Here is a 21,266-nt window from a genome sequence, read left to right as displayed (position 1 = left end):
GGGTTTTGTCTTACCTCTGTTTAGATTAAGGCTGAGAACCCCCAAGAATAACCCTAGCATCTGTTCTGCCTCATCAAAGCATGCTGCACACATCCAAATTGGTGCATGTGTTTATAAAGTAGATTGTAGATTCCTGGAAGGCATCCATTCGCTTCTCATTGGCCTAAGAAAAGACCAGAGAAGGATTCAAAGCACACAGCTGCACAAGAAAGAGATGGGGAATTTCACTGTCAGCTTAACTGATAAAAATCATTTCTCTCAATAACAGATTTATTCCATTCTGAAAATATCAAAATATATATAGGTACTGATGTAGGCAACAATATAATGTACAGACCCAGTCTATACAAATGTCAATTTGTTATTGGCTGAGAACTACTTTTTATGCCATCAATGAATACCTTATATTCTGACAAGTCACATTTAAAAACTATATCTCCTTGTCTCCATTTTTGAACGCTTTAAAACAAATGACTAGTGGGAAGTTCAGAACGTGAAGAGCTCTGAAACATGGTAATTAATTCATTTATCCTGCAGCATGTGTCCTTCCCCTCCACCTGCTCAAATCCAGCATCATTATTATGGCATGTCGATATATAACCACTATTTACAAGTGCATAAAACACATCCATGAAATCCAGAGGGAGAGGATTTGAGAATGGGAGGGAGCTCGAACAGCTGTAGAACTCCTTAAAATGTTCCGGGTTCAATGCTGTCAGTCACCACAGAATAATTTCGACCTCTTTAGTTTCTAATTAACAAAAAAATAACGTGTTATTTAAGCTGTAACGTTAGTTGTTGTCAAATTCGTATTTTATCAATGGGGCTACTGTCCTAGTCTAATTTGTTTGTTGCTTTGCAAAGTAATAATGACCGTTTGACTGTACCATTATCCTGCTTAGTATTAGTAGCTAATATAGTAGCTATTTAGCAAGAAAATAAATACGCGGAAATGGAAAAGCGACTTTCGAAATTACCTGATTTATTTCCCACTAGAAGTGATGAGACACTAGATGGCGCAAGTTGAGTTTTAGTATGAAACGAAAGGGAGAACGTTGCTTGCTATTGACGACAACGATTGACCAATCAGAATCGAGTATTCCAAGTGGCGTTATCACGTGTCTTTACAACAATGTTTAATGATATACCTTAGAAACAGCAACAATTTAAAAGTTTATTTCAGAGCGATGTCTTAAATAAAATAACACAATAAGTGGATGACCGGAAATACGATGTTTGTTTGTTTGTTTATACAATCCGAGGAACGAGTCAAAATTATTTTGTTTCGATACAATCGAACCCGGAACAGTAATTAAAATTAAATGGGTTTTTTTGGCAGCTCTTGAAAATAATACATCATCTGTTAAATATCTATCCGTGTAACTGAGACTCTCAGTGGGACGATGAATGAATACAAGGCTCTTAACACTCAATCTGTGATGTACAGAAACAGTCCAGACTCCAGACACATGAACAGAATTGAACAGAGCAATATTTTGGTTGCTGAAGATCACATAAATTAGAATCTCTACAATATGTAAAATAATATTGGTTAAAGTTAAAAATAAGATTTTTTTTTAAAACATTTAAAGAAAAAAAAAAGGCAAATACATACGTTTGGCTTCGGAAACAAACCTATTTGAACATGTCATAGATATATGAAGCAGAGTCAATGGAGACTTTACACTCCAGCGGCAAAGACCATAAAGAGAGAAATAAACATGATGTTCCAATGCATGATGGGAAACCAGGTCTCCACACTAACACCTCAATAAGTGCAAAATAAATAATGCAATATCCCAATCCTGTAATCCAACAGATTTGGTACCATTGTAAGCTTGCAGATATGATACGTGAATTTTGATAGCCAAAAAATTCCTGGAGGAAAAGAATCACATGAAATTTTACAAGAGGTGGATCTTGGTATTTCCAACGAGAACTTCCGGAAGGTTCTGAGACAAGTTCAAAAAGTCTTTCTGACAGCATATAACAAGTTCTGATAAAAAAAAAATAATCTGGCGATGCATAACATAGGCATAATTTCTTGGCCTCTGGGGGGGTTCATGTGCTGCATTGGCACTGATAAGGATGCAAATAAAATCGTGGAGGTGGTTCTTTTGTGACCGGGTGACATTAAAAAAGCCTGTTTGCTTTGAGGCAAACCCTTCTTGTCCTGTTACAGGGATTTTTAAGGATTTGTAACTTAAGGCAAAGATCATTATGATTACTTTTAGCTTTAAACCCATGATTCAATTTTCAGAAAGCTTGAGCAGAAAATGCACTAGAAAGTTGATCTAAGGGGAGAAAAAAAAAAAAAAATGGACGAATGTAATTAAATACAATCAGAAGGTCTTAACTAACTACCTAGAGCGTAGTTGGAAAAAACAGTTGCTTGTATATGCTTGATAAATAACATTTTGCATGCAATAAAAAGAAAAAAAAATTCCAATAGGTCCACCCCCATCATGAATGTATAGTTTACGAATGAGTCGAATTTAAATTAAATGGCTGAACGTTATTGCACAAGTGTCAAAATGGACACCATGTCAGAGTATCAACTCTAATTTCATACATTTCTGCCCCAAAGCACTTCAGAACATTCAAATACATGATTTAATGAGATTAGGCCATAATTATATGTTTAAAAAAAAAATCCTAAAAGTGAACTTTGCGGGGCGGTGACCTGTGCAGAAAAGTGTCAAGCATTACAGAACACTTCAGTTGTGCTTCAACATACAGTAATTGTCGCAGAGGCTGTTGTCAGGCAACGAGGCTTTCGATTTTGCATGAGGATGTTCGAGACGTTATGCAGTGAAGGATGAGCCTGTGCTTTCCAATCAGGACCTTCACATCCCTGTTTTCTTACCATCCAAGGCTGCGAGCGAAAAAGAATCCAGAAAAAAAAAAAAAAATTAAGGGAGGGACACAAACCGAGGGAAAAAAAAAGAAGTCCTGACAGATCCTGTAATCACACGCGGTTCACTGCTACATTTAAAACTGTGCATATCCCATACAAAGTTGAAAAGATTAAAAGACTAACACCTCTGAGCACTGTACTGGTTACTGGTTTTTGTTACATGCCCCTGTCTTCCTCCTCCAATGATGGGCTGATTGGCAGTATCCAGGACCAATAACATGGCAGCATTCTTTTATTTAAACACCAAAAGTGGTATTGAGGTTTGGGGGTTCAAAATGGAAGAGGCGGAGAGTGGGTCGGACTCCTATCCAGAGCCTTCAGACCGGTCCGTTAGGCGTAACCTCAGCGGGAGTGGGTGCCTCGACTCTGTAGAGGCATGAGAGAGAGTGAGTAAGAGAGGATGTAGGCAGGTTTTTTTTTTATCCATTATATAACATAACCTTACTACACATTCACTGTTACCTCGTCTCCGTCACAGTGGTGGCGTCTGACTCTTCTGTAGGCGCTGAAGACTTGCTACTGTCGGTGATGCTGAGCTTCTCCAGAGCATCAGTAGGCACCTCGCTGCAGAGAAAAAGTGCAGCCGCCAAACACTTTTACACATCAATAATCACTCTTCGAAAATCAGTTCAATCGTTTGAATCACTTGGACAAGTGGGGTGAGAGGTATTCGAAAGGTGATGTCACATTAGCTAAAGTTGGTGGGCGAAAACAGTCCACTGTCAATAGTTTAGCGATGTATGAAGCACGGCTCACAGCGAAGTCAATTTCAAACCAAGCAGCTTTCTGTTGGTCAACATTGCGACAAATATGAATCCATTGCGAAATCTTTGTCACAAAAATTCCCAATTGCGTGGATTCTTATTAAAATGGCCGCCTAAAACGCTTAATAGTGTGCAAGTGTTCTTACCTCGAGGGAGCTGTTATCTGGTTGGCAGGTTTAGGAGTACCCTCAGCCTTATGTTCTCCAGGGTCCTCTTCGCTGTCTGAGCCTCCAGATGAGCTGCTGTCTGAGGCCACCAGAGGGGCTTTTTGCTCAGGACTTCCTTCCCATCCTCCTGTAGCTGAACCACTGCTGGCCACTGAAAAAAATAAAATAAGACACTTTCAGGTACCAAACGGCAAAATTTCAACCCTCTTCTAAGTTTTCCTAGTTTATCTAACAGTATTACTGCACCATGCCATTAACATGTAAATGTAGGCAATCATGTGTCAATGTTTTGGGGTTTAATTTTTGCAGCTCAGACCAGGCTTTTTGGACTGGAGAGGAAGTTGAGTTATAAAAGTTACGCAAAAGATCAAGGAAAACGTGATTCCAAAAATATTACCACTTAAAATCCAATCAGATCAATTTAAGACAAAAAAAAATCAGTGCTACTCACAGTCCTTCCCGTGGCCTTGTTGAGGCTGTCCCTCAGTGTTGCTGGACTCTGTGCTGTAATGTAATTGCCAATGGATTAGGAGAGATAAAGGCATTCCCATAATTCAAATATTCCCGAACAAACCAATATTATCTGCTCGCTTTATCAAACATTCCCAAACAGTGTCATATGTAGCATGAAGTGCTCTTTAGTGGTCTTTACCTGCTGAAAGGCTGGAATTCAGTGAAGGTGGCCCAGCCTGAGTCCTGCGAACCCGCATTGCCCTGTTGAGGGGAGCCACCCCAGTCACCAGAGGAGCTCACCTCCGTCTCACCAAAACTAGCTGCCCAGCCTGAGTCTGTGCACAACACAAATACAAAGAATGTTAATTGAATGAATTCAGCTGAAAGATTCAGAGTTGTGGGGGATGATGTAGCACTCACTCTGAGTCTGAGCTGCTGTCGACTGCTGAGGACTGGCCTCTTCCTCAACATCCTCTTCCTCAGAGGCCGACCCGCGGCCTCCACCCCCATTCTTCACGGCACTCTTGGGTGAGCTTTCTGAAGAAAGAGACACCCCAAACCTGGAAACAATAAGTAGAAAATGTAACTTCAAAAAAACAAAACAGCAGAATCTATTTCCTTAAGCATATCAACTGTGTGCTGTACCTCGATCTGGATTTGATTTGTGTTGCATAGTTAATTTCTTTTTCATCCCAAATATCCTCCTCTTCCTCACAGTCATCAAACTGCTGGATTCTTTCTTTACAACACGCCTCAAAAGCTGCAGCATTGGCCTACAGGAGCACAAAAATAAAATAAAAAACGAATAAAGCATCAAAACTTAGCAGAGTTTAGTGATAGTTTGAATAATGAATGGTGTTTTCAGTGTCAGGCACTTACACTATGATCATCTGCGTCTATGTTAAAGTTAATTTCAGCAATCCGATCGAATGCAGCACTGCAAGATTTAAAGAGGACATTTCAATGACAATCTTCACCACAAAATTTATCAAAGCAGTACATCAATGCAAGTCTCTGCAGCATTCTGAAATGCAGTTCAACACTTATCACTGGATCTGAGCAGCTCACTCACTTGATATTTTCATCATGTTCACTGAACTCTTCGTCATTAAAACCAAACTGATCCACAAAGTTGGCGGTCATCTGCTGAATCTGGTAATCAGAGAACGCCTAAAAGGCAAAAAAATAATAATAATAATAATTCCACACGTATCCAGTTAGCTGTAAGGAGCTTAAAGTAGACTCAAGCTGGCTCTTTATTTGTTGCTTCTTACCTGTTGAATAGATAGATCATTGGGGAACGGGCTCTCCATGTCATCATCTTCACTAGATGAGTGCAAGTTATGAGTGCTCACCTGGAACACAGGATGAGAACCAATCTGAAATCAGCGTTAAACCATGTAACATTCTCTGAAAATGACATTTATTTAAATAAACCTCAAAACGTAACCCTGGCGATTGGTGTCTACTATAATGAACAGAAGCTTTAAAAGCCATTTTGACGATTCAAGGTGTGATGTTGCATCTTTATGGTATATGTTTCAGGAAAGTGAAGAAGCACTAAGCATCTCTGGAATATTTACTATTATCATCTGTATTAGTGGACAGATTTGTTAACTCTCTCAAAACACATTTTGAAAGAGAAAAAGCCGGAATGATTATATTCTTGCGCTGAGATTAAAAGAAACAAAAGATAATTCATATTTAATAATTGATACTAATTTAATAATTTGTGATTTAATAATTCATGCATCAGAAGGGTTAAAACTGAACTCTCTTCACTCAAATCTGATGTAAATTTCCATTACATTGACTAACTTTAAATTCATCTGCCCAATGCAATGAAATGTGTGCGTGAATGCATTCCTCACCAAATCCACTGTGTTTCTCCTGTTGGTCTCTCTTAAAGTCTCACCCACAAAACTCTCCCAGCGGCCTCTGCAGTCCTCTGGCAGCTCTGTGGATATACAACTCTTTTTGATCCCAGTAACCACACTCTTATCTCAGCCATAATCACTGCATAAACTCTGTGGTTCTTTTTACATGTTCCTGCTCTACAAACCTTTAATTAGGTCATTAATTTGAGAGTGAGCCAGCCCTTTCTCCAGGTTTTGAACAACAGTGTTTGCAATTCTTGTCAGGTGACCCATGTTTCCCCTCCGCCTGCCCCCTTCAGCCCTAGGTAGAGAAACTATAATCAGCAAACAGACACATACTGATATAATGATGGGTATGAAGATGAGCTTCATGGGACTAACACACATGTGCTAGAGACTCACAGCATATAAATCAATGACAGTAAACAGAAGCAGCTCTTACTGGATTTTGTCATTTTCCTCCCAAGCATCCAGAATCCTTTGCACCAGCCGGCAATGCTGGAAGAGCTGAGGAAAGCAGACAGCCAACATTGTGAATAATGAACAACAGGAAACACAAAGAGACTGTGAGAGAAAGAGAGTGTAAAAAGAAACGATAAAGAGCAGCAAACTAAAGTAACACACCTATACTCAACAAACCACAAGATTTGAGCTATCATTCATGCTTTAGCATAAATGGTGCAGGATGAATTAAAGGTCAAATTTCAGTGCTTAGGCTTTGTGGTTTGTTCAGATTCTTGAACCCGAAGTATGTGCAATGCACTACCATTCCAAAGTTTAGGGTTATTTTTTCATCTTTTTGAAACAGTATTTTAAGAACAGTAATATTGCAAAATATTATTATAATTTAAAACAACAAAGCTAAATTTTCAGCAGCCACTGAAAATTGACATTACACTGTCACATGATCGTTCAGAAAGCATTCTAGTATGATGATTTGGTGCAAACTAACATTTTATAATTATCAATGTTGAAAACAGTTGAGCTGCTTAATATTTTTGTAAAAAAATAAATAATCGCATTTACTTGAAACCGATATCTTTTGTAATATTATGTGTTTTTAATGTAACTTTTGATCCATTTAATGCATCCTTGCTAAAAAAATAAATAATTTCTTTAAAAAAAAATACAAAATAAAAATTGTGACCAAACTTTTGATTGATAGTATATTTGCAGTGAAGCACAACTACCCTGTTTCCTCTAAGAAAATCGGACAATCTGCCAAGCGCTGTAAGAAAGCGGTAATGATCGGAAACAGATATGAACTATAGATGGCCTACATTGACAACAAGGGCATCTTGAATTGGTGTGTTTGCTGGATCTGAGCTGCTGTTCTGGCCAGGTGTTCCCTCCTCTGCCTGGGTGCCTGTGCCAGTAGCTGGTGGTCTCTCCTCGTGGTTCTGCATACCTGGGTTCTGGAAGTCCGTGTGGACAGAGTGGTTCAGGATGGATGCCACACACAGCTCAACTTGCAAGTGCAAGAAATTATTCCAGGTGTATTTAAAGAATAAATCCTGCAACCAGAGAGTGAGGGAGAGAGAGAGAGGAAGCCAGGAGAAGAGAAAAATAAATGATGAAAAACAAGATCGTCCACCCACAGCCCGCTCATAGTGTTGAGTCTGCGATATTCAGTGTGGGTGTGTGTAAGTGATTTACCAACAGCAGGTCCATGGTGTTGAGTCTGCAGATCTCTTGGCAGATGCTGAGGTCGCAAGTCTGCAGCAGAGAAGCCACCAGTCTGGCCACATGAAGGCGGGCGCTCCCAAGGGGCTGCTCCAGAACGCCCACTGTGGTGAGTATTGCACTTCTCTGTTTTACAGCAAGTGAAGGGAGAGTTACGCATTGTTAGAGGGCCATCACTCTCCCCATTTCAAAGTGATTGTCAAGACAGTAGCTCTGCTCCAAAACTTAGTAATCCAACATAGACTGACACACTTTAAGGCATCATTAAAATTATGCTCCTCAAGACTGTTCTAAAAGGTCGGCAGCAATATTATGCTACCTTCTAAGACACCCTAAAGTCACAACAAAATGGAATAGCTTATTTCTTGCAACAGAACGTTTCTTCTGAAATGTGACGTATATCCAAGCGTAACAGATTATCGAAAAAAAAAAGGGTAGACTTGATTCTACCCATTGGTTGTTGATTGGATTTTGTGATGTGGGCATTGCACTCCGAAATGAATGTGAGCTTTGCAGTTGATTGTAGCGGGGTGGGGCGAGTTATGACATTTTGATTTCAAATTACACAAAAAAAAAAAAAAAATTAAACAAGCATAGATGAATCGTTTGCAATAAGATCAATATACTATGTATCTGATTTTATCGCAATCGAGTCTCTCAATGAGCTTATTGTGAAGAGTGCCATTTAAGTGACAGGAAGGGGATGTCACCTACATATTTAGTGCGTTCAGAATCAGTCACTTACAAGGTTTCACTTCAGTTATGAAGGCAGCAAGGCAGCTTAAGTTTTGAAACAGAGCAAGAATCATCTGTGCAAAAAACATTTTGCTTGTATCTTTATTACAAACAAAATCAGAAAAATTATTCAAAAGCCCTGAGATGACATTTATACACAGATGGAGTTTAGTTGCATGTGTGTGTGTGTGTGTGTGTGTGTGTGTGTGTACCATAGGAGGGTTCAGTAGGAGCTGCTGGAAGTCCTTTAAATGAGGCTCAATAGCACGTAAAATACTGCTGTTGACAGTGTAAGACCTTTCACATCCCTGAGAATACAGGTCCATCAGACCCTCCAGCCTAACAACACCAGACACAGAGATAACAGAAGGTCATGGAAAGATAAAAAAGGGAGAACAGCAAGTGTCCGAGCATGGCTGTTTATTTTAGGTTTAATTAGGCCCTATAATGGATGAACTCACCCTGACCTTCGTGACTCCAGTAACGTAAGAAGCACTTGCGTTCCATTGACGACAGACGCTTCAGTCCTTTCCCCTTCAAACATGTTTTTCAAAAGCTCTCCCACATTCTCTCGTCTACAAAGACATCAACATGAGTGGATGAGAAACAAAAACAGCTATTACATCAGAGAAACAAGCACTGTCTGGTCATCAGTCTTTATTGAGTGAGTAGATTCTTATTACATGACTGTGATCTTAGCTTATCAGATTGGGCACTTACGACTCCAGGACAGCGAGTAAGGGGTCTGGTTCTGTGACCTCTGACAGCTGATTGGCCTGGTCTCGACTGAGTCGGATTATGTCACAAAGAGTCTGGGATGCATTAGATTGTCTCTGCAGAATAATTAAGTGAAAAAGAATGTACTTGGATGTATTTTTTTAAACTTCCATAACTTAAATCATGTGGGCTGGAGGTGAAACGTTCAGCAGAGTGAGTGATATTTCTACCTCTTCATCTCTCCCTGTGTGCATGAGCTCCGTGAGTCTCTGGATGAGTCTCTCCTCATTCAGCCACTGCAAACACACACATTCATTCACAGATCAGAATCACAGCCCCGCAATGACGAGTGAGGATTCAGCCAGGGCTTGGAGGATAACAATCAGGGTCAATGTCTCGTTTAAGCAATTCAATCATTCACTAGCATTTCTAAAATATATAGTTTCTACAAAAGGTTTATGCTCCTAGGGGCAGAACAGTGTAAAATGCTTTTGAACAAGATTAACCATCACATGAACCTCTAAATTCACTTGTAGAGTCAACAACACATGGGACCCTTCACACAGAACATGTTATTGCATTCAAATATAGTTGGACGCAAGAAAAGAAACAGAATGAAGCTCGTAAGTAGTCCCTTAAAAAGTAGAAATCTGTTAAATCTCATATATATATGGAAATATTAGTGTGCTTACATTGAGGACCTCCATCCTCAAAGGGGCAGGCTCTACACAGCTGATGAGGCGCAGCAATAGGTCCATCATGGCCGAGGCATCAATGTGATTCAGCACCAGACTGATAAAGTTGTGTTTTTTCCTTAGGAAAGAGATTACCTGCATGTGGAATAACGTACAACTTACTGACAATACAAATCAAACAAATAGCTCAGTATTTCCTTTGTGCTATTTGGTGTGCATTCATATTCCGAACCATGTGAGATCAGGTGTGCGTACCTGGTCTGTTTTACGTGCAATCAAGTTTCCGATGGTTTTGCTGAAGAAAGAGGCCAGTAGGGGATTAAGGGGCGGCTCCTGCTCCAGAAAGTGGTAGAGCTTCTCTAAAAGGGATTCATCTCCGCCCAGCTTATCATTGATAAGAGCCACATCAGAGGTCAGGAGCTCGCAGGCAATGTTTGGATACCTGGGTAAACAGAACAAAACAAAAAGTCTATATTACCTTCAAGTTACATGTGACAATACTATCAAAGAGTAAATGCAACTTTGCGGTTCCAACTTCCAACTAAGGCATTTCAAAAGTAACAAAGTTGTTCTGTAGCTCTACTTATCTTCTGTCACTCAGATAGCACTAAGGTAAACACTGGTTAGCTCAGTGGTGCAGTGTTGTCAGTGCCACAAGAGAGGGTAATAAACTCTGCGTCAGTGCTTTTATCCTATTGTAGGATTCTGCATTTCACAAAAATATCACTAAGCAAAAAATCTGGATCAGTGCTACTAGAACATATTTCACTCAGTGTAATAACATTTCACAATACTTGGAGAGAAAAGACGTTTTGAGTGAATCCACTTGCTGATTTTAAGACAAATTATTCTGCCTCCTACACACAGAGAACCAAATGATTAGTTTTAAATTAACTGTAATCTCTTTTTCTCTCTCTCCTTCTAACCATATGGTCCCAACAGAGAGCGCTAAAACTGATAGATTTCAACCCTTCAGAACATGAGAGTATTTCATATAGTTTACCTTGAACAGCACAACCCTCACAAAGAGCAACTCTGTTTTAAAACACAAGTAGCAAAATGTTATGCATGAGTGTACACATCACCTTTTAACAAAATCACTTCTCTTTTCTCTTTCCTCTTCCTTCATTTGTCAACCTAAAATGCACATCCCTCCACTTCTCTGCACTTCTACATATTTACAGTCAGTTTTATAGCTCTCCTGTAACCAGGAGCTCCGAGCATTCAGGGCCGCCAGTGAACAACACAAACGTCCTACCATCATAATTTAACAAGTCGGAATACTTTTTACTGCCAGCTTTATTTACATGCAGGCTATAGGTCATTTGCAGTGAATAAACAATTAAGTTGCAGCCACATTAGAGAAATTTCTGCAGGTAAAAAATGCCCATTTGTCCTTTGACAAAAGTGTAGCGATGTATGAAGCAACAGTAGTCACTTTCAAACCAAGCAGCTTTCTATTGGTCAACGCAGCAATTTCTCCTGACCAACTTGAACACGAGCAAATTCTGCATCTGGAACTTTTTCACCCTCATGCAAAACTCCAGATTGCACGAAATTGAACCTTTAAACTTTTTTTTTAAAGTGTGTAATTTCCATTCCATTAGCATTACTCGGCGAAACTGAAAATAAAGGCTGTTTTGAACAGGTTTCCTGCACACATCCCCATCTGGCAGTTGTCGATGAAACGGGTAGCCCCGTCCCAAACTCATGTGATTGGTTGAGCCAGTGTTGCGGTGTCCATTTGGCCAAAACTAGCAAAATAAGGTGCAAAGCTGTGTTTCTCTTACTTGAAGCGAGTTTTCTCCTCCAGATCAGCAGGGGGCTCCTCTGTGATGAGGGTGACCAGCTCCTGCATACATTGATCCTTGGAGAGGAAGAGCAGGAGCTTGCGGTTCTGTGCTTTGCACTCCTGCAGGACATCCTCCTCTTCCATCAACTCTCTCAGAGTCACGCCCTCTCGATCCAGCAGCTGGTCGATATGGGAGGTGTTGTTCAGGTCAAATTTCCAGAACATGATGGCGGCGGTGGCAGCTGCAGCAGGAAGCCCAGGCCTGAACAGAAGACATGAAAGTGAGGATAACATGAAAACAAGCGAATAATAACACACAGTGCACAGGATATTTCTTTTCAAATTAAATATCTATTGCAGAGAAAGCAAACCCCGAATGAGATTGCGATAAGCATGATGAAAATAAAAATCCAAGGTGGTTGATGCATTGAATGAAATGTAGGCATCGCCTTGAACCTTTTTTTTATTCAAATGCCACCTGTTGTCCAACACAATATTGGAAGGCTCCCTGATATAGGTCATTTCTGGTATTTCTGCGTAATTATGACAAATCTGCTTTTTGGTTGGGAATTGAAAATCGATTCCAATTCTGGTATTGAATACTTAAGGTCAGGAATCAGATACTTGTTATCAATACTTGTTAACATTTTATACTTCAATTTTCAATCATATCTTTGTTCAGTTGTATTTATTTGTGCAATTGACCCTTCGCTAAGCCACGCCCGAAAACCGCCACTGGCCAATCGTGGCTTAGCAACCGTAACTAGGCGCGGGAGGTCTGGCAAGCTTTCGAGCGAGGGAAACATGCCGAAGCATTGTGCGTATGGATTGTGCAAATCTGATACCCGGTATCCTAAAAGTTTGGACGGGGTGGTGGATTTTCCCTTTCCGAAACCTAAAACCCAAGGGGAGAAATGCCGGGCGTCATCTTCATTTGTATAGCGCTTTTAACAATGTAGATTGTTCCAAAGCAGCTTTACATTGATAATAGGAAATTAAAAGTAAAGTGTTTTGGCTTTATAGCTCTAGAATAAAGTTACTGTCCAGCTCGTGGATCAAGCAGTGTGATTAAAGGCAAAGACGGAGGCTCACTGACATAACTTAACGTTACTTAAAAATATATTTCAGCATTTTGTTAATCGACGGCTAAACTAGTACCCCAATCCGATCGCGACTCTCCCGGTGTTAGTTCTAGTATAAGTAAAAGGTAGTTAGTAAAAGGAGGGAACATCAGGGGGCTTGCCGGAGATCTCCAAGGAAACGGTTGGTATACAAACTTAATCAGTTCATAACAGTAACGTTAGTCACTTATGTGACCCACGACGTGTGAGCAGTAACGTTAGCCTGGCGCACTAAAAATATAAGCGGGAGAATGTTATCATTGCAAAGTGGTCATGCTAATGTCTTGTGTTTATTCCACAATACTTATGGATAAGCTGTTTGATTTATAAATATTAGATTTTCAAATTTCACTCACCCTGCTGTGCATGCACATAGCTGTTCCTCAATTTGTGTTTCCCCCATTTGAATGGTCAGCGTATGAGGCGCTGCTGCTTGCGCTGGGACATAACGATCTAGGCTTTAGCTTCAATTTTGATAAAATGATTCTCTAATTGTTTGCATATTATGTCGTGGATATATCCCTCGAATGCATACTGCAGTCCCTTTTGTCTTGCTCTCTCAGATATTTCACCTGTTCGCCAAAAATGACTAATTATCTCCTTGGGAATGTCTGACACCGGTGCATACATAAGCCCCTTTCACACAGCGCTTTGAACCCGGGAAATTGCCGGCAAATTGCCAGAACGCCTTCTGTGTGATCGTTCGCCAGCTGTGAAACGGTATGTAATGCGCAAGTTTATGATCGAATCAGAGAAAAAATGCACACGCGTGGTTTCTCGAGAGAGAAATCGCAGCTCAAAAGCAAACTTCAGACGCTGCTGAGACATTACATGTCACATCGATGTCACGTGTCTTTACGGCTTGTGTGTGAACGCACTCTCTGATTCCGGAAAATCACTGGCAGTGTGAATGAACCAAAATCAAACGAACCCGGGTCAAATCCCGGCTCACTTTATCCGTGTATTTTCCGGAATCTCTGTGTGAAAGGGGCTATACTGTAATAGACGTGCCAGGTGCGAGAGCTTGTCAGGCATAGCAACAGTAACTAAGGAGGGCGGGGCTTAGCGAAGGGTCAATTGCTAATTTGTTTATTTGCTCTTTTTTTAATTACTGTTTACTTGTCTTCAATAATGCTTGAAATTTATATTAGTTAGGCTATAGTTGTTTTTGCTATGGTATTTTTCAACCATAGACAAAAGTTCCTTGTGTAAGTCCAAAAGTGTAGGCCTAAGTGTTCTATAGCCTGTTGATCTTTGTCCATGATATTCAGGTACAATGAAATGTTTTGCAATAAGACTTAAAATAAATTAATGATATCCAAGTTTGTTGTCCCTTATTGGAATCGATAAACAGAATCATTAAAATTCAAACGTATCAAACCCTAGTATTTACATATTAGATTAATTAACCACGATTAATTTAGTTATTTCAGAAGTTTCAAGAACTGTATTTTGTTCAATTGAAACAACTAATAAATTAATAAAAAATATTTTATTTTAATATTTATTATTATAATATTATATAATAAATACATTTGACATTAACATGTAAATTCTAATATATTTTAGTCATCTTATGGCCCCCTTGGAAGTTTGCTGAAGCCCCTTAGTGAGTCTCGGTCTCCTGGTTGAGAACCACTGATGTGTAGTGCGTTTCAAATCACTTACTTATAAAGTTACATGATGGTATCCTTAAAAAGCAGCTGTCTATGTAGGCAGCCTAATAGGTTTTGGAACAAAGATATAGGCTGAGTGGGAGGGGGGGGAAGAATAGCGATGGAAAGCAGAACTAACAGATGAAAGAGAATCTGGAGAACAGGAGAATAAGGAAGGGGACAAAAATAATTGATGGACCTTTAAAGCGTCCAGCTAACACATCCCACTCAAAACAAAACATGAAGCAACTGGAACCTGAAGAGCAACTTTCCTTTCAATACTGATTGAAATCACCTGTGCTGTGAAGATTTTCTAACAACTCTGGTCATGAACAAAGCAGACCTTTCCCACAAGATGACTGTTACCCACGCATCACACCCTGGGCGATACATTTCACACAGCCTGATAGGCTTTGCTTGCTCAAAGAGATGTAATCTGTTAGTTAGGCTATGTAAAAGACTCCTCGTGAACTCAAGCACTGGAACATCGATAGCATTTGTTAAGTAAATATATTTTTACCAGCTGATGAAACGTGTGAATCCTTAGTTACACCTCCTCCACAGGCAGACAGGCATTTGAGTGGCAGAATGCAGACAGCACAGAATGACCTAGCATTAATCTGCATGAGGTCCACTTCCCACCAGGCCTTCCTCGAATACACGCCTCAGACGGACTGACACTGGGGAAAAGAATCGAGTATGAGAAAGTGCAAACTCTTCAAAAAAAAATCAATGCAGGCATGGTGTAAAAACACTTTGAACCAATGCGACAAACAACGCACAGAGTAAGTACATGATGATGAAGCAATAACACACTGCATCATATAGTCTAGGAACCTTGAAACGATGTGCAAGGCTAAAATCAGAACTATGGAAGGTCTTGTAAACTGAAAATGTAGGCATTTGTACAACCATAATTTCCGTGCCAACAGTGAAAAAATGCACATACACATTATTTTCCATAAATTCACCCCCATACTTACTCTCTACTAGCAGATACACAGTTATTTTAAGCATTTCCCATAGTTCGGCAAATTTTCACAGGCAAAATCTAGCCATTGCAATAGGAGTCCACGCGATCATGAATTTCACCCGAGGGCGAAACGTTTCCTCTCACAGATTTTGCAACAGGTTCAAGTTCAAGATTTCCAGTGCTGACCAACTTGGTTTGGTTTCATATATTATTACATTATTGCTTGACTATAGACAATGTGACCTCACCTTTAGACCAGATACTAGGAAGTTAAAATAGAAGGATCCACTTAATGTACTGTCCTAAATGAAATGCGGACCTGCAACGTCACATCTTGTACGCATATGGCACTCAAAGCAGCAGCTGGTAACAGCTTCCTTGAGCACAACATATTCATCTGATGACAAACAGCACAGAGAATACATACCGGAAAGAATCTCTATCATTGATCTGCAGCTGTGCAAGCTGAAGCAATTCTTTCATTTGGGAAAAGTGGCCAAAAAAAGAAAAAGAGGACTTGTTTCCTTCTTTTATGTGGATGTGGACATGATTGTGTGCACGTGCAGAGCTTAGTATGACAATACCAACCAGAGAACTCCCCAATGAACTCTACACAGGAAAGCAAATGTCTCTGCTCTACAATTCATCAAAAATAGAAACAGGCAGCAGCACTTGCATGCAGCAAAGCTGCCATACAAAGCAAACACGAGCGGGGATGTTGCATGGGATCTCCTGACAGCAGCAGCTGAGGTCAAATAAGCTGCCATTGATTGCACAACTGTCCAGAAGCTGCCTACTTAGGAAGTTGATCCAGCAACTTGTCCTGACCCCTGGACCCCAGAGGGGGTGTTCATACATAGCATTACAAAACTTCAAATGAGATTGCAGTCGTGATACTGAACGATCGTGTTGTACAACTCAATAGTTAAATAGCCAGAGAGGATTGACTGACTTCTGAATTACTCATGTTGCTGCTAATGACAACATGATTTGAATCCAATGTTTACAACAGGCGTCAAGAACATACCAGAGCATCATTCACACCTTATAAAGCCGGGGCGGTTAAAGACGACGCACTCCTATCATACTCACACAAGACGTGACGATGATTTTAAGTGCAGAATAACAGTTTCAGCAGAAAATCTCGATGGTCGCATGTTAACAGCTGGGCCCCGCTAGCAGCCGTTAGCATCAGCTGCTAATATTAACGACAAAAACTGGTTTCCGTATTTTCATAACAATCCCAAACTCGACTGAAACAACTCAAATACAAACTCGTTTATAACTCAAAATGGATTAAGATATGTGTAGAGTGCGCTCGGCTTTATTTAACGCTAAATATTGGGATGTTTTCGGTTTGTTTGCTAGCTCGTCTGGCTAACTTCAGCTGAATCTCTGTTACAGAAGTTTCTTCTCCTCTGATGGGAATTAAAACGACACATTTTCTAATCAAAACACTCACGAACAAGCACGGTTTGGTGTAAAGCAGAGACCGTCTGTTCCAGCAGTGCTATCTGCGCAAGTAAACAGTCTGTGCATGTAAGCTTACCCCCGCTATGAGTGTCTGTAGAACGGGCTACTGGTTGTCGGTTAGTACTGGTCTGGCCCGTGCAGTGGAGCAGTGGCGCTGCTGCCCCGCGCGCTCTGTGAAACCCCGCTGCTGCCACGAGACCGTTTTCCTCTCAACTATCTGCCCAAAGCGCGAGCCATCGTCCTCACTAAAGTTGTTTTTCTGCTCTCCTTTATGTATGAGTTAATTTTTTTGGAAATTATTCTGCGGCGAATCACTACGTAGAGTTATCTCGGCCACTCACACGCACGGCGAGGGATGAGGGATCGGAAAATAAAAATCGTTCATATGTTTGTATTCAAAATGGCGAAACTCTGTCATAGACGCGCGCGTGCTGTCAGATTGTTGCCTGCGCATCGAGTGCGCGCTCCACGCGCACATTGCACTAGCTTAGACAAGATCAACATAGATTAAAATAATAATAATAATAATAATAAAAACAGTCACAATGGGGAATATGAAAGAAAACTACAAGGTAAAAATACAATAAACAAAATAAAATAAATGTGATTTTTTTCCTTGATCATAACATTGTTTTCATAATTTTATTAAGATAAACCAGACTTTTTTCAGTCTCCTAAAATAAAATAAAACAAAAATCCCAAACTGTAAAACACAAAATAAATCAAAGATTTTGTATCTGACACGTCTTGAGGAGCTTTATCCGAAACTATAATTCATTTATTGAATTGTCATTTTGATCAGTCTTTTGATTGTCAATAATATTTATCTGACTTAGACATAATCTTTTTGTTTGTTTGTTTACTTGCTTGTGTTTTTAATGACAAAATAACTGACGATGCAAGTTTCTGCATTACCAAGCTTAATTTCATAAATGTTAATACGCAAATGGTAAAACCCACTTTAATAACTTTTTTTCAACGTCTATTAATAAGAAAGCGGTCAAAACAAATTGACAGTTTTTGACATTCTTTCTTAACATCATCGTTTGTGTACACTCTTTTTTTATTAGGTTAATTTCTAGTGTTAAGGCCTGTTCACACTAAGGACGATAACTATAAAGAAAACGATAACGATACAGACATAGGCCTTGTTCTAAAAAAAAATCGTTCTCACTATTAAAGAACACCTCAGCAATAACGATAACGGCACAGAAAAGCGATATCGTTTAAATCACGTTCAGGGGTGCGTTTCCCGAAAGCATCGTTGGCCAACTATGGTCGCAAGTTCCGTCGTTACCAATAGAGTTCAATGGACATTGCGATGAACTTGCGACCATAGTTGGCCAACGATGCTTTCGGGAAACGCACCCCAGAACGATTTTATCCAGCCGATGAACGATAAAAACATTGACAGCCAATCAGAATCCATTATGTATGTCACGGACAAGCACGCGCTTAAAATAAACAGAGCATGTTGGTACACTGCAGTGCAATATGAGTTAGAGATCAGTTTTGCGTGTAAACAGTAAAAAAATATGATAACACATACTTTAAACATAATTTAAAGTTTATTTAAAATAATTGTACTTTATTTTGCGGCCTCCTTTTTGAGATCCAATATTATTAACTATGGGAGTAATAAGTCAGTCCTCCCCGCGCGAGGGCGCTGTTCAACCTCAGTGATTACTGAACGATGACCGAGGACGCGATCATTCACAAAAGCAAGCGGATCTCAAATGGATCCTTAAGTCAAAATGGATCCGTTTGACAGCGCCGATTCTCTGGAAGGGCCATCAAGGTCTGCGGCGACAGATACAGAGGTACCGGAGCCGTGGTCGCGCTTCTCTGCCTGGCTCGAGTGTGTGTGCGTCGTTACCTTCGACCTCGAGCTCGGACAAGCCATAGAGGTAACGTTACACAAATGATGTGCATGCACCCCTAACATCTGTTTGCTTGTTTATTAGCTACTCGCATAACCACTTAACATCAAATCATCTTATTGTGATAAGATGCTGAAACGCCTTGATTGTAAATGTATACGCTGTAATCACAGCAACAGCAGAATAACTGTGTATCTATACCATTCTTTATGTTGCCATCAACAGCTCATTTACCCCTATGATGTCAGACTCACGGAAAAGGAGGTAAGGTCAATTGAATTCAATTTAATTAAGTAAATAATTTTCCAGCTACAGTATTATAAATGCATATTTTGTGTTACAACAATTTTCAAAACACTAATTTAATTCTAAAATGCCCCTAAAACTACTTCAATCTTTCGCTTCCTTCTGTCTTTTAGAAAACAAGTATTTGTTACTTATCCTTTCCTGACTCATACTCAGGTAATGTGCTGGCAAAGACTGATCTCATCAGTGCTATCATGATAAACAGCTGAAACATGAGCTTTACAGTTCAGTCACATGAGTTCCTATCTATCCCAGGATGCCTCGGGGACACTCAGTTCAGCTTCAGACTGCGGCAGTCGGTGGGCCGCAGTAGCTCTTGGTTTGGACAGGAGGATGCTTACAACAAGGATGCACCTGTGGCCCTGCAGGTTAGAAATAGACTTGATATATTAAGCAGCAAAACCTTTTTCAACATTAATAATAATAATAAGACATGTTTCTTGAGCACTAAATCAGAATATTAGAATGATTTCTGACGGATCATGTGACACTGAGGACTGGAGTAATGGCTGCTGTAAATTTGGCTTGGACATCACCGAAAAATTACATTATACAATATATTATCAAAGTTATTTTAAATTGTAATAATATTTAACAATACAATATGTAAGACACATGAAAGCTTTGATTTGAGACATTTCCCAGCATCACCACCACTGATTAACATCTGCTTTGAACCAATACATTCCAGAAATAAAGTGTGCATGTAAATGATTTTCCGGTCTTTCAGAAGGAGCACGCACATTTCCACGGGTATGTGTATTTCAGGCAAGTGAAAGATGCGTCTGTCAAAAGGGGCTACTTTCAGAAGGTGTGTAACTGAACTGAAAGATACAAATGTTGGATCTGGTTTTTCACAATGAGCTGTTGTGGTCTGCTTACATGAAAACATGAACTTTTAATTGAATGTATTTAGTCAAGGGCCTTGTGGTCAGTATACAATAATGATTGGTGGTGAATGGTGTAAATCATTTCAAGTTTTTCTATATCCCTAGTCCCTGGTGGTGGTGTCCAGACTGCCGTTTGTGAACTTGTTTCATTCGCTGCTGCAGGTCATTGCTCCTGAGTACTTTGAAAAGCTTGAACCTTGTCTGGAGACAGGTGAGGCCACCTTGACTTGAATATGTATTTACAGTGTATATATATATTATTTTTACTTTCTGTAAAGCTGCATGGAAATATATGTATAGATCTAAAAAAACAGATCTGAAATCCTCAATCATATTGGTTAATGTGTTTCAGTTTGTAATGAGATTGACCAATGGCCAGCACCAGTACCAGGGCAAACCCTCAACTTACCTGTGATGGGTGTGGTGATGCAGGTGAGAATTAGCCTGGAAATCCAGACCCAAATCTAAAAGATTAATGGTCTGGCGTCGACTAATGAAAATGGCCCAGCTCGAGGGGCGGCACCAAGCATGCATTTGAAAATCTCACTGCACGCAATTGGATAACACTATGACCAATCACAACAATAAACCCCATACGCTTAGCTACCAGCGGAGCTAACTGGTAGATTATACTCTTACCGTATCCGGTCGACAAAACAGCAAAAACGTCCTCCTTGCAAAGGAAGGATTCGAACGGTGTCTTCTTTTCCTGTTTTAGATAAAAAGCCAAGTCTAACTGGTTCATTGTAGCGGCCAAAGCCGTTTCAAACAACTGGTGTTCATCCATAGCCATCTTGCAATGTTTACTAATGACTTCGACGTCACAGCGCTGTCGTCATCCGTTTAGCTCGCCTCTGGCCCGCCTATATCAGATAACCCGATGTGATTGGTGCAGCTCAGATCGAGGAGCATATTTAATGAGCATCATTACTCAACACCAGAGTAACTCGCTGAGCAAATTCAACTTGTGCTCTCGCAAGAACTCTGGATTACCAGGGTAGGTGAGAATATTATGGATGGACAAACTTGTTAGTTGGTGTTTGGATGGGAGACTGAAAACACCATTATCTAAATCATTTATCCAAGACCTCAATTCAACTTCTCAAATGCTGGGTTTGAATTTGCAGGTCAGAATTCCCTCAAAAGTTGAAACACCAGGAGGAAGCCC

At 40.0% G+C, this 21,266-nt stretch overlaps 2 protein-coding genes across 4 annotated transcripts in view; one reads left to right on the top strand and one right to left on the bottom strand.

Annotated features, from left to right (window-relative positions):
- Positions 1-1,160: 1,160 nt before the first annotated feature.
- Positions 1,161-17,496, bottom strand: ppp6r2a (protein phosphatase 6, regulatory subunit 2a). 2 transcript variants are annotated; one of them, XM_084408157.1, is made up of 24 exons: positions 17,099-17,481; positions 15,097-15,256; positions 11,799-12,062; positions 10,264-10,450; positions 10,006-10,143; positions 9,544-9,609; positions 9,317-9,429; positions 9,058-9,171; positions 8,809-8,935; positions 7,835-7,987; positions 7,459-7,692; positions 6,621-6,685; positions 6,364-6,479; positions 6,173-6,258; positions 5,576-5,656; positions 5,374-5,471; positions 5,181-5,238; positions 4,947-5,074; positions 4,722-4,861; positions 4,501-4,636; positions 4,300-4,352; positions 3,828-3,999; positions 3,380-3,481; positions 1,161-3,283 (listed from the first exon to the last, which is right to left on the bottom strand). In XM_084408157.1, exons 3-24 carry the CDS (start codon positions 12,023-12,025, stop codon positions 3,235-3,237), a joined length of 2,643 nt encoding a protein of 880 aa, XP_084264283.1. In that variant the 5' UTR covers positions 12,026-12,062; positions 15,097-15,256; positions 17,099-17,481; the 3' UTR covers positions 1,161-3,234. The 2 variants fall into 2 exon arrangements, with proteins under 2 accessions (XP_084264283.1, XP_084264284.1); XM_084408158.1 differs by having other exon boundaries at positions 1,423-3,283; positions 9,064-9,171; positions 17,099-17,496.
- Positions 17,497-18,674: 1,178 nt separating this feature from the next.
- The window catches only part of dennd6b (DENN/MADD domain containing 6B), a 9,939-nt gene continuing 7,347 nt past the window's right edge, over positions 18,675-21,266 (top strand). The window contains exons 1-8 of one of the 2 annotated variants that reach the window (XM_084408107.1): positions 18,675-18,929; positions 19,128-19,166; positions 19,322-19,364; positions 19,464-19,576; positions 19,939-20,019; positions 20,204-20,309; positions 20,451-20,530; positions 21,226-21,266. The exon at positions 21,226-21,266 is cut by the window's right edge and continues 22 nt beyond it. In XM_084408107.1, coding sequence (XP_084264233.1) covers positions 18,777-18,929; positions 19,128-19,166; positions 19,322-19,364; positions 19,464-19,576; positions 19,939-20,019; positions 20,204-20,309; positions 20,451-20,530; positions 21,226-21,266 — 656 coding nt within the window. In that variant the 5' untranslated portion in view covers positions 18,675-18,776. The remainder of the gene's footprint in view (positions 18,930-19,127; positions 19,167-19,321; positions 19,365-19,463; positions 19,577-19,938; positions 20,020-20,203; positions 20,310-20,450; positions 20,531-21,225) is intronic. The other variant, XM_084408108.1, reaches the window with a different exon arrangement.

The sequence above is a fragment of the Rutilus rutilus genome (genome assembly GCF_951802725.1).
Source record: "Rutilus rutilus genome assembly, chromosome: 4".
NCBI lineage: Eukaryota > Metazoa > Chordata > Actinopteri > Cypriniformes > Leuciscidae > Rutilus > Rutilus rutilus.
The sequence above is the reverse complement of the archived record's forward strand: the minus strand, read 5'-3'. Positions and strand labels throughout refer to the sequence as shown.